Source organism: Rousettus aegyptiacus, unplaced genomic scaffold, assembly GCF_014176215.1.
Source record: "Rousettus aegyptiacus isolate mRouAeg1 unplaced genomic scaffold, mRouAeg1.p scaffold_m13_p_4, whole genome shotgun sequence".
In the NCBI taxonomy this organism is placed as follows: domain Eukaryota; kingdom Metazoa; phylum Chordata; class Mammalia; order Chiroptera; family Pteropodidae; genus Rousettus; species Rousettus aegyptiacus.
In genome coordinates, this window is record NW_023416307.1 from 72,338,757 (window position 1) to 72,352,956 (window position 14,200).

The following is a 14,200-nucleotide window of genomic DNA, read 5'->3' on the forward strand; positions in this document are numbered from 1 at the left end:
GTTAAATTTGCTTCTGCCACCAAATATTTGACCTCCTTTATCCCTATCTAACTCCTCCTTCCCCCCTTCCCTCTGATAACCACTAATTCACTGTCCATGTCTATGAGTCTCTGTTTGTCATGTTTGTTTGTTGCTTTTAGTTTTATATCACACATATATGTGAAATCATATGGTTTTCAACTCTTTCTGCTTGACTTATTTCACTTAGCATGATAATCTCAAGATCCTACCATGTTGTTGCAAATGGCAGTTTTTTTAATCTTTTCTTATGGTTAAGTAATATTCCATTGTATATATGTATCACATTTTCTTTATCCAATCATCTATCTTTGGGAACTTCAATTGTAGAGACTTATTTCTTAATTTAAATACAATCTATAGCTTTAAGGGGCACTGTTTAAGTATTAATAGTCTGGTTACTTAATTTGATGTTTAATTCTGTAGTCAGATTTATATTAAAACAGAACTGTTCTAGGTCTCTTAGTCTCTAGAATCATATGAGACAGAAGAATATGCCTGAAATCTATATGTCAAATTTGACCCAATAAAACACATATATGCTTTAAGATTTGGGTTAGCCTGCCAATTTTATTTGAATCTTAAATTTAGTTATGAGTGCCTTGTTTTAAAAAGCAGCAAAACATTGTTTCTGAAGGGATTTCAAGTGTATCTATATAGGTATACAGTCAGAGTCTAGTAGTTATTACCTATTTCATTCTTGAGTTCCTATCTTACTTTATTCTTTTTTGTGGATAATATTTGTTGTAATTTTTATAAATATTATGTTTTATAATATTTATATAAGAAATTTAAACACTATTTTCCAAGGTTGGAAATAATATGCATAAGTTATATAGCTATAAATAATATACTTTAAGTTATATAGCTATAAAACTAAGAGAAGAAAATAAAGGCCTTGAAAAAAATAATTATCACATTTTCCAGTCATAAAATGGAGTTGAAAATACTTCTTCTAAAATATACAAATTATTTTTAGACTTGATAGACTTTTATTTTTATGAAGCTTTTCAGTCAAATTAAAAGATCAATAGATACTGCTACCTTATACAACAGACTCTGAAAGATTAACTTATTTTCCTTAGAACTGTATTTCTTTGTTGGACAAATTAGTAAAAATATCATTGATAAATTAATATAGAACATTTTTACAAAGCAAACATATTAAGGGTATAAAATGTTTCATTTATAATATTAAACTTGCACTCATTCTGGAGTAATTGAATACAGTGAAGTTTCAAAAGAATCTCATAGAAAATGAAATAAAAGGGAAATAAATAATGGATTTGCCTCTTTTAAAATAATGCATAAGGTTACAAAAAAGGAAGCGAATAAAACATCTTTGAATAGTTTTACTGATTTCTTTTTCATTGAAGTTGTCTATCAAGTTGTCTATCAAGTGAGCCAATGAGAGTTTTGTTTAAAAAATAACAGAATATAGTATAATTTTAGAATATAGTAAAATTATTAGCTTTAATATAGCTAAAGAAAGACTTTGAAACTGAATTCCTCGAAACAATAACTAGAGAGATCAGTGGGATGGATTGGTTTTGAGGCATTCAGAAATACTTAAACTATTCATGAGTTAAGTTGAGATCATATAATTTAGATGTGATAATTTGGTTCTAAAGTTTTAGCCTTTTATTCTTGTTCACATTTTCCCCAAATATCATTCAAAAAAGGGTTTAGAATGTACTTATACATCTCCTCAGAAACCTATGTTGTTCATTTTTAAGTATGATCAGATTATTCCACAGCGTTTGTTGTAAGGAAAAAAAATGTCATTTTATAACCACTGGCTCTTCACTATCACTGATTTAATTGATTGCAATGTTCTTCAATGCACAGAACTCCATTTAAAGGAGACATTATTGAAGCATCAAAAATACCTCACAGGCAAAGGCAGTTTGTTGTGACAGCATGGACTTCAAACATGATACTAAAATAAAGTCCCGGTACAATGGAAGAAATAAAACAGTTAGCTATAAAAAAGTTTTGTTCTGTTTTGTTTTCAACCAAACACTCAGATAAAGCAAATACTTTTCAATTAAATAATAATGTTAAATTGGGAAAATGATAAATAAGAGCAGAAAATTGGAAAAACAGAAACAGATCAGTCTAATGACATTAAAAATAATAAAAGTAAACAAACTACATTGGAAAAGAACATGTAAACTTACAGTTGTTGTGTAAGCAGCTTCTGGATCATCTTCTAGTACCCGGGAGAGACCAAAATCAGAAACTTTGCATACTAAGTTGCTGTTGACCAATATATTCCTAGCTGCTAGATCCCGATGAACATAACCCATATCAGAAAGATACTTCATTCCTGATGCAATGCCTCGGAGCATACCAACCAACTGGATGACTGTGAAGTGGCCATCATGTTTCTGAAAGAGAATCCCAATTGTTTACATTGATTTATTTTAATATAGTGTGTAAGCAGGCATGCATACCTGTGTGTGTGTGTGTAGTATTAAATAAAATCCTTGAAACTATTATACTAAGTACAATGAATATAAGCATCAAGTTTTCTGAGTATTTACTATGATCCTAACAAAATGTAAAAATTTGTTTGACATTTAAAGGAAAGGAAAATCTAGCTGGAAGTCATGAAGGAGAATAAACAAAGGATAGAAGCGAATAACCAAATTAACTTCTAGAAAAAATAATTTCAAAAACTTTAAGTAATAAGAGGGACTAAAGTCAAATAAGGTAATAGCAATGACTATCAAGAAAATAGAATTCACTTTCTACAGTTGTGAGCTCTGAACCAGTCATATGGGTCAGCAAAATTTAGGATTGCATAAAACTATGATATCTGAAAATACAGTGAAAAATGATCACTCAGAAAAAAAATTGATTGCATAAACCAGAAACAAGTTTAGAAAAGCTATAGGGGGTGGGAGGATGGGGTGGGAAAAACCATGCAAACAGATCATAACAAGATTTTCCCATTCTTTCATTATATAGAGCAAATAGGAAGTTATCATCAATTGACTGAAAACAGAACTATTTTAGCTCCCAGTAGAAAGATTAAATGAAACATGCATAAAAAGCCAAGTACAGCACTGGTATGTATTAATCAATCCCTTGACTACTTATTCCTCTCGCCTTGATTTTAAAATAATATATAATTAATAAAAACATCCAATTGTCATCCACGCAAGATGTGTGTACCAATACGACCAGATACGAATAGTACCCTGGAGGTTAGAGATAATAAAACTAAAAATATTTTAAGTTTAGAAAACAATGCATATTATTCTACTCAGTCATTTAGAAATTGTCATTTTTAGTGGAGATATAGAGAAACATGAAAGATTCTCAAGTTGGTTTTGTACATCAGGTAATATTTATTTATGAATGATTTAAAAAATAAACTTCTAGCAAGAGAGTAGAGGGCTACATTACCTTGAACAGTATGGTAGAAGCATAAATAAAAGTATCCTAAATTTTTGCAAAGTTAAGCGGTTTTCATGGATATCCTATTTAAAACTACAGATTACCTTAAACACAGGGATGATTTGACCATATCAGTGACAAAATCTCCTACACAGTGATGATTTATTAGTTGGTTAAATGAATAAGCTTATAGTATAAATGAGATAAACTTTGTCTTGCTATATCAACTTATCTCTTTGAAAGCTCTCTAATAACATCACCCAGCTCAAGTGCAGAGTAAGGAAAAGAAGCCTCTCTTTAAAGGAGTATTCTACAGAAAGAGGATCCATTTAAGCAGGCTCTTCTGTATAATTAATGTATAAAAGATAGCCTAGCAGAGAAAATCTTCAGTGTTATTAGCTCTTTATGTTTCCAATCCATCTTCTTAGACAGTATACTATTAGATGAAATCTGCCTCTTTTATCATGTACCCTACCTACCTCTCCTCTGTTAGGGATCTGAAAGCCTTTGAGTAGAATTAAAAGCATAAGTTCTTTGGCCTAGAAAGCATTACACTAAATTTAAAGAGGTTGTTCTTTTAACTGTTAGAAATGAAGTTGCCTGGTGTCACAGTTCTTGTCAGTGCAAAATTTCTGCATAGTGGAAAATGTTAAAGGAGCATCTGACAACTAAGGAATGCCTTAGTCTCCTTACCTGTATAATGAGAGTAGAATAACCCAAGTCAGAGTTGTAGTGAGAATCACATACAAAACATACAGAGAAGCCTGAACTTATTTTAATAATAATTATTATTTAACAAAACCTTATTATAATTATATGTAGTTTTGGAACTGTAATACATGTTAGAAAATTCACTTTCCTGAAAAATCAATTGGTAACATAAACTCTTACATCATAAATAAAAATAGTTGTTTAACACTAGTTTGAAATTCAATTTCCAAGCTATTCTGAGGGTGATACAAAGCACCAACTTATTTCTTAAAAAAAAGAAAAAGACTATATTTTAGAGCAGTTTTATGTTCACAGCAAAATTAAGAGTAAGGTACAGAGATTTCTCACATACCTTCTGTTCATACATATGTATAGCTCTTTCATTATCAACATCCTTTACCAGAGTGGCACATTCGTTATAATGGATGAACATACATTGACACATCACAATCGCCCAAAGTCCATGGTTTACATTGGAGTTCACTCTTGGTGTTGTACATGCTACAGGTTTGGACAAATTTATAATGACATGTACACACCATCAAAATATCACACAGAGCATTTTCACTGTCCTAAAAATCCTTTGTGTTCCACCAATTCATCACCCCCACTCCCAATCCTGGCAACCACTCATCTTTTTCTGTTTTTATAATTTTGAATTTTCCAGAATGTTCATAGTTGGAATCATACAGCATTTCCAGATTGGCTTTTTTCACTTAGTTAAATGCATTTAAGAGTTTTCCATGTCTTCTCATGTCTTGATTACTCATTTATTTCTAGTGCTGTATTTGAATAACATCCCATTGCTGGATGTACTCAGTTTATTTAACCATTCACCTACTGAAGAACATCTTGGTTACTTCTAAGTTTTGGCAATTATAAGTAAAGCTTCTATAAGCATCTGTTTTTAAACCATGTTTATAGCTTCAGGCTTTAATGCCGCCATAAGTTTTCAATTCCCCTGGGTGAATACCAGGGAGGGCAAGAGCTGGATTGTATGGTAAGAGAATGTTTAGTCTTATAGAAACTGCCAAACGATCTTCCAAAGTGGCTGTACTTTTTTGCATTCCCACCAGCAATGAAGGCAAGTTCCTGTTGTTCCACATCCTCACCAGTGTTTGGGTCAGTATTACTGATTTTGGCTTCTAAAAGGTGCATAGTGTTATATTGTTGTTTTAATTCGCATATCCCTGATAACATATGATTTGGAGCATCTTTTCAAGCACTTATTTGCCATCTGTATATCTTCTTTGTGAGCTGTCTGTTAAAGTCTTTGGTTCATTTTTCAATGAATTGTTCTCTTTTGTTGAATTTTTAGAGTTTTTTGTATATTCTGGATAACAGTCCTTTCTCAACTGTGTCTTGTGAAAATATTTTCTCCCAGTCTGTGTCTTGTCTTCTCATTTTCTTGACATTATCTTTTGCAGAGCAGAAGTTTTAAATTTTAATGAATCCGGCTCTTTCTTTCTTGGATTGTGCCTTTCGTGTTTTATCTAAAAAATTCATTGCCATATCCAATGTCATCTAGGTTTTGTATGATATTATTTTCTAGAAGTTTTATGATTTTGCATTTTTACATTTAGGTCTGTGATCCATTTTGGGCTAATTTTGGTGAAGGATGTAAGGTTCTGAGTCAACTCATTTTTTTTTTTTGCATGTAGATGTCCAGTTGTTCTAGCACCATTTGTTGAAAAGACTATGTTCGCTCTGCGGTATTACTTTTGCTCTTATGTCAAAGACCAATTGGCTGTGTTTATTATAGGCTCTCTATTCTGTTTCATTGATCTATTTGTTTATTCTTTCATCCATGCTATATACTGCTTGATTTTTGTAGCTTTATAATAAATCTTGAAGTTGGGTATTGTCATTCCTCCAGCTTTATTCCTCAATAATATGTTGGTGATTCTGAGTTGTTTGCTTCTACATACAAACTTTAGAATCATTTGTTGATATCCACAAACAACTTAGAGATTTTGACTGGGATTACATTAAAACTATAGATCATTTAGGAAGAACTGATATCTTAATAATTTTGAGTCTTCCCATGCATGAACAAAAAATATCTCTCCATATATTTAGTTCTTTGAATTTATTTATTAGAGTCTTGTAGTTTCCTCATATATATCATATACATATTTTATTAGATTTACACCTACATATTTCATTTTTTGGGGTGGTAATGTAAATGGTATTGTATTTTTAACTTCAAATTCTGCTTGTTAATAGGAAAGCAATTAATTTTTGTATATTAACTTTGTATCCTACAACCTTGCCATATCTGCTTATTAGTCGGTTTTTTTTTTTTTTGGTTCATTCTTTCAGATTTTCTACATAAATCATGTGTCATCTGTGAATAATGACAGTTCTATTTTTTCCTTCCTAATCTGTATGCTTACCCCTGCTCCACTTTGACTTATTACATTAGCTAGTATTTCCAGTATGATATTGAAGAAGAGTAGTGAGATTAGTCATCCTTGCCTTTTTCTGATCTTGGTGGGACAGCTTCAAGTTTCTCACCATTAAGAATGATGTTACCTGTAGGTTTTTTGGAGGTAGCCTTTATCAAATTTAGAAAGTTCTCCTCTATTCCTAGAATGCTGAGATTTTTTTATTTTATTTTTTTTGCATAAATTGGTATTGGGTTTTGTCAGCACTTTTTCTTCGTCTACTTATATAATCAGATGAATTTTCTTTTTTAGATTTTAATATGATTAATGATATTACTTGAATTTTAAAAGTTGAATCAGTTTTTCTTACCAGGGTATATCCCACTTTGTTGTAGGGTATAATTCTTTTATGCAATATAGGCTTTAATTTGCTAATATTTTATTCCAAGATTTTTTAAAACAGTTTTATTGAAACATAATTCACATACCATACAGTTTATACTTTTTAAAATATATAATCATTTTTAGTGTATCCACAGAGTTGTGGAACCATCACCATAATCAATTTTAAAACCTTTTCAACATTCCTGAAAGAAGCCCTATACTTAATAGCAATCGATCCATATTTTCCCCAGCTCCCCCCATCAGCCCTAGGCAACTACTAATCTACTTTCTATCTCTATAGATTTGCCTATTTTAGGTATTTCATACAAATGGAATCATATAGTGTTTGGTCTTTTGCAACTGTCTTCCTTTACTTAGTTTAGTGTTGTCGAAGTTCCTTCATGTAATAGCGTGTATTGGTATTTTATTGTTTTTACTAATGAATAATATTCTATTCATTTTGTTTATTTGAGAGACATTATAGTTACTTCACTCTTTGGCTATCATACAAGACCTTTTTGAGGGTTATTTACCTTTTTTTGTGAGAACATTTAAGTTCTACCTTAAATAATACAATACAGTGTTATAAACTATAGTCACCATGTTACACACTGGATCCTCAGAACTTACTCATCTTATGACTGAATGTTTGTACCTTTTTACAAACCCCTCTGTATTTCTCACACTCCCCCTAATGCTGGCAACCATTTTTCTGCTCTTTTTCTGAGTTCAACTTTTCTTTTCCATTTTTCTCTTTCCTTCCTTCCTTCCTTCCTTCCTTCCTTCCTTCCTTCCTTCCTTCCTTCCTTCCTTCCTTCCTTCCTCCCTTCTTCCCTCCCTTCCTCCCTGCCTCTGTGTCTTTTTTAGATTCCACCTAAAAGTGAAACCATACAGTATTTGCTTTTTTATATGACTTATTTCCCTTACAATATCTTCCAAGATCATCTATGCTGTGATAAATAGCAGGATTTCCTTTTTCAAGGTTGAATAATATTCCATCACACACACACACACACACACACACATGCAGAGTATTTATATTTTGCATATTCTTAATCCACTCATCCATCAACAGACATTTAGGTTGTTTCCATACACTGGCTGTTGTGAATATGCCGCAGTGAACATGAGAATACTATGAGATAATAGTTTAGTGTCCTTGAATATATACTCAGAAGTGGGACTGCTGAATCATATGGCAGTTCTATTTTTAATTTCTCAAGGAATCTCCCTACTGTTGTCCATAGTTGCTGTTCCAGTTTATATTCCCATCAACAGCGTCCAAAGGTTCCTTTTTCTTCACAACCTCATCACCATTTTTACTCATTTTTTTGATAATAGTCATCTTTACAGGTGTGAGATGATATCTTGTGGTTTTAATTTGCATTTCCCTGATGACCAGTGATGTTAAACATTTTTCATCTACTTGTTACCCATTTATATATCTTTTTTTGAGAAAAAAAATTCAATTCAGTTTCTTTGCCCATTAAAAAAATTGAGTTGTATTTTCTGTAATTGGGTTGTATGAGTTTCTTATATATTTTGGATGTTAATTCCTTATCAGACATAAGGTTTGCAAATATTTTATTCCTTTCCACAGGTTGCCTTTTATTTTGTTGACAGTTTCTTTTGCTGTGCAGAAGCTTTCATTTTTTGTAGCGGCATTTGTTATTTACTTTTGTTGTCTTTGTTTTTGTTGTCAAATCCAAGAAATCATTGCTAAGACCAATGTCAAGGATCTTACCTCTTGTTTTCATCTAGAAGTTTCAGGTCTTAGGTCAAGTTTTTAATCCATTTTGAGTTATTTTTTTGTACACCGTATAACAGGGGTCCAGTTTAATTCTTTTGCATATGGCTGTCCAGTTTTCCTAGCACCATTTATTGAGGAGACTTTGTTTTCCCCATTGTATGTTCTTGGCTCCTTTGTCTTAATTTAATTAACCATGTATGCGTGGTTTTTTTTTTATGGGTTTTCTATTTTGTTCCATTGATTTATGTGTTAATTTTTATGCCAATACCATATTGTTTTGATTACTATAGGTTTGTATTATAGTTTGAAATTAGAAAGTGTGATGCTTCCAGCTTTGCTCTCTTAAGATTATTTTGGTTATTTGGGGTCTTTTCTTATTCCAAATAAATTCAAAGATTAAAAATGTCATTAAAATTTGGAAAGGAATAGCATTGAATCTGTAAATTGCTTTTGCATAGTCTGGACAGTTTAATGGTATTAATTCTAAGCTACAAGCACAAAATATCTTTCCATTATTTGTGTCCTCTCTAATTTCTTTTATCAATGTCTTACAGTTTTCACATCCTTGGGTAAAATTATTCCTAAATATATTATTCTTTTTTGATTAAATTGTAAATGGTATTTTTTCTTCATTTTTCTTTCTGATAACTTGTTGTTAGTTTTTTTGGTGGAGTCTTTAAGGTTTTCTATATATAATACCATGTTATCTGCAAATAGAGACAGTGTTACTGCTTCCTTTCTGATTAGGATACCTTTTAATCTCTATTTCTTGCCTAATTGCTCTCACTTAGACTTCCAATATTATGTTGAATAAAAGTGATGAGGGCGGGCATCTTTATCTTGTCCCTAATCATAGAGAAAAAACTTTCAGCTTGTCACTGTTGAGTATGTTAGCTGTGGGCTTGTCATATATGGCTTTTATTATGTTAAGTGCATTCCCTCTATATTCACTTGTTGAGAAGATTTTTTATCATAAGTGGATGTTGAATTTTGTCAAATGCTTTAACTGCATTTATTGAGATGATCATATTATTCTTTTTTCTTCATTTTGTTAATGTGGTATATCACTTTAATTGATTCGTGGATGTCGAATCATCCTTGCATCCTTGGAATAACTTCTATTTGATCATGTTGTATGATACTTTTAATGTACTGTTAAATTTTATTTGCTAATATTTTGTTGAGAATTTTTACGTCTATTTTCATCTGGGATATTGGCTTGTAGTTGTTTTTTTCTTGGATTGTTCTTGCTTGGCTTTGTTATCAGGGTAATACTGGCCTTGAAAAACAAGTTTGGAAGTAGTCCCTCTTCTTCTATTTCATACAAGTGATTTAAAAATTGTTTTAACTATTCTTATTGCCAATATCTGAAAAGACTTGAATTATATACATTCTTATCAGCAACATAGCAATTATGGTTCTAATAACAGTATGGGCATCATTTAAAAATGAGGTTTTGGTGTTTGAAAAGAATATATACCTCTTTCTCTCTGTTTTTCATGGGACTATACAATGTAGTATATTTATTTCTAATTCAAATGGCCATGATCTTTTCAGGGATCCACAAGGTCAAGAGTATTTTTATAATAGCACTAAGACACACACCTGCTCTTTTGTACTATGTTGACATTTCCATTAATAGTATAAAACTCTGTGGGGTAAAATTGCAGAAGCCTTAACACAATAATGGTTGTAGCACCAAACCAAACTATACAAATATTCTCCTATTCTTTTCTGTCACATGAACAAACAAACAAAATAGAATAGTTTTGTGTAAGAACATACTTGGTGAAGCAGTAAAACTCATTAATTTTGTTAATGTTGATCCCTGATAACACATTCTCATAATTAATATTCGTGAGGGAGAGAAGAAAGCAAGATTGGGCAGCAGCAGAAGTTAAAGTGCAGTGCATTCACAGCAATGGCTTTGGTATATTCCATGAAATGTTCTGGATTTGGGAAAACCCTTCAGAGTTGGTCTAAATTGGAAAAAAGGGGCTGGGTCTTTATTCTTCCACCTCAACAAATCACTAGATGCAGACTACCCCTGTAAAAGTATCATGGCCTTGGGTGAGATGTGTTTCTCTCATGAAAGGGATTTCTCAGAGAGGGCCTCAGCTAAGAACTATCAATTTCCAAAATTCCAGAAGCTATAGGAATAAAGGAGTTGATTCTGAGAGTTGTCCATAAGAAATTTCCTTCATGCAAATCTCCTTTTAAGAATCTGCTTCCCAATAAACCCGATCTGTGATAATCTATCTATATCTATATATTATCTATCTATCTATCTATCTATCTATCTATCTATCTATCTATCTATCATCTATCTATCTATCTATCTATCTATCATCTATCTACCTATCTATCTATCTATCTATCATCTATCTACCTTCCATCATCTGTCTATCATCTATCATTTACCTATCTGCTGTCTATAAAATGTGGCCTTGACAAAAGAGAAGTTCCAAAAATAGTTCTATATATTTTTTTGGAAATTCATATTTCAATTATTGCCACATTTTTCTTGGGGAAAAAAGTTAACATTCTTTAAATACTACAAACCAGTCACAATTATAAGCTTTTTACAGGTATTATCTTATTTAATCTTTTCAAGAACTCCGTGATTTAAGTGTAGTTATTCTCTCCATCTTATAGGTGGTCAAAGTGAAGGACAAAGAGATTTAATAACATAGTAAATGATAAAGTCAGTATTTGAATGCAGACAGTGTCATCCAGAGTCTGTATTCTTATTAAATGGAGTTGTCTGAAAAAGAGTTGACCCAAACTTTGCCATAATGACCCTGTCTAGGCTAGTTTGGGCAGCATAATTTTGCTGAATAAAGCAAAGTATAAAAAAGCTCTGAGACTATGAAACCAAAAACAAACAAACAAGAATATTCCAGATAAACTAGCAAATAAGGATTTATTTATCTATGTCTGGTTGAGAGAAATAGCTTCATTTATTCATACATGAAGTATGGCACAAATCTATTTCTCTACAAATGATGCAACTCTCTCCTCCATCAAAATCTATATTTCTTTTTCTAGTCCTTGTCAACATAGCCTTCTCAAGTGTGGTTTAGGACATATTGGTTTTCTTGAATATTGTGAGTGGTTAATAAATGGTGACTGAATTAAATAGGCTTTGATACTATCTTGTAGAGCACCGGTTGCTATTGATATGTTATTCCTATTTTCTTGTATAAAAAAGACTGTCTTTCTTTTTTTAAGTTAGGGTATGGATTTTCTCCTTTTTATGTAGCAGTTCTATTACAGCATCCACTATTCTGCTATGGCTTGTGTCAGCACTTGATAAATATTAATTCAAATTGAATTGAATTGTTTATGAGGGGAGGAGAAAAATGTGAGAGCACTGAGATTTAATATCTTTGGGTTTCCTACCAGATATTAATCAAAAAGAAACTACGAATTTTTTTTATGATGTACGGTTATTTTCCCAGGAAGGCAGATTCAAATGGAAGAGAGAGAATGTGGCATATTTACACACTGCATCTCAGAGCTTAGTAGCTAGAATTCAGTTTGTCTTCATTCTTCTTTTTCTTTGCTCTCTCAACCTGACTGTTGAGAAATCTGGAGCTTACCCTCTAAGTGACAGAGAGTGTTAGCCTGATGGGAAGGTGTTTTCTGAAAGCTGTACATAATAATGTCTGCTACTTCCAAAGCTGCAGACCTGCACCAGACCCTCTCTCATATCTCAGAGCACAGCATCCACCAGATCTGAGCTGTCACTAGCATGCCACATTGTCTCCACAGTAATGCAAGCTCCTAATGGTGGCTTTTAAGGCCCTTCTATGTGAGTTGTGCCCCATGGGCCCTTTAAGCTTTTCAACATCCATTCATCTTAGGTTGACCTCAGGTACTGAGTCTGTGCTTAGGACAAATGTAGTGTCTGAGTGCCATGCTGTGCTGAAGTCATCACATTATTGCCTAACAACATTTTGAAAAAATAAATATATTCAATATAAAAAATATGTTTAACAAATATATTTTATGAAACACAAATATCACCCATGCCACTCATTTGTTTAAAATCCTTCAATGACCTTATGACAGAATAAAGTACAGGAGTCAGTACAAAGTTATGTCCCTTGCTTCTATCTCTTTTCATAAGCTTATTCTAATTCAATTTTTCTTGTGTGTGTTTACTTCCTCCTTATAACATGTTATTTCATATCTAATGTGCTTTGCTTATTCAGTTCCCTCTTCCAGGAATGTTCTTCCAGTCTTCTGTCAACTGAGTTTCATGATAAGTATCATCTCTTCTAGGAAGTACTTGCTGAATTGCCAACTTAATTTTTTCAAACAATACTCATTGAACATCTACTATGAGCCAGTTATTTCCTCTAATTGCTGGGAAGCAAAAGAGAAAGGTGTGGGAAGCAAAAGAGAAAGGTGTTTGCTCCAGTTGTACTTATGTTTAATTGGAAGAAGAGAGACAGAAAATAAACAGGTAAAAATACATGAGATACTTTAAGATAATGAGAGACTATAAAATAAATAAAATGAGTAGGAAGAATGGCATGTGAAGCCTGTGAATAGTTTCCAGCATGTACAAATGACTTAAGTCAGGATTGAGTTTGACATGCTTAAGAAACGAAAGCCGATGAGGCTGGAATTTGTTGAGTGAGACAGGGAGAGGGAGATCGGAGAGGCAGGCAGAGGTAAAATCAGGTACAGTTTCTTAAGCCAAGGTGAAGGGTTTGAACTCTATTCTAGAAGTAATGAGAAGTTAGAGAAGAATTTTAATTAGGAAGTGATATACTCTGACTTGTGTATAGAGAATGGAAGCAGAGAGATCAATTTTGAAGTTATTAGAGTTAACACAGGAGAGAGAAATGGGAGGCTTAAATCAGGTTTGAGGTCTATTTAGAGGCAGCAGATAGGATGGAGGAGAAAACAGGTCAGGAAAGTGGAGAAATAAAGTTGTACCAAATTTCTTTCTTTATTGTTCTTGAAGCATCCTGTCTATATGAACGTTGGCTAAAACCATGTGCATGTGTGTCTGTCCCTCCCACTGGTTTGAACAAAATCTTATTTAGGGTAATGAACATACCTGTCATGTTCAAATCAGGGCCTAACATGCCTGGCACACGATAGATATTTGACAGATATTCACTAATTGAACTGAACCGAATTTATTTATTTTTCTCTTAATGGAGTGAACTACTTCCAGTGTTTAGTCAGTAGTGAGATATTCTTAAAGCATTTTTCATGGAAGTTATATTTACTATGAGAGATTCTCTGTGAAAATCATGAGTAAATGAGAAGTATTGACTACACTTGCAACCATCTTTACTTCTGAGGTAAGACTCTGGTTTGGCTCTAATCATGACCACCAAATTCTTATATTTTTACTTCAGAATGAGAAAAAAGGGGGCTAAATATGTAATACAGATTTCTGCTATATTTCTTTCTAGGTCTTCACTGGAGAATAGTAGTAATGTTGAGCCCATCAACATAATAGCTGTACAAACTATCAAAGGCCTGTGGACCACAATATAAATAGTACCTTCAACTTTCTTGT

General features: G+C 32.4%; 1 protein-coding gene across 1 annotated transcript in view; it reads right to left on the minus strand.

Moving 5' to 3' along the window:
- EPHA6 (EPH receptor A6) overlaps window positions 1–14,200 on the minus strand; it is a 795,422-nt gene that overhangs the window by 101,542 nt on the left and 679,680 nt on the right. The window contains 1 exon segment of the mRNA XM_036218922.1: window positions 2,199–2,408. Coding sequence (XP_036074815.1) covers window positions 2,199–2,408 — 210 coding nt within the window.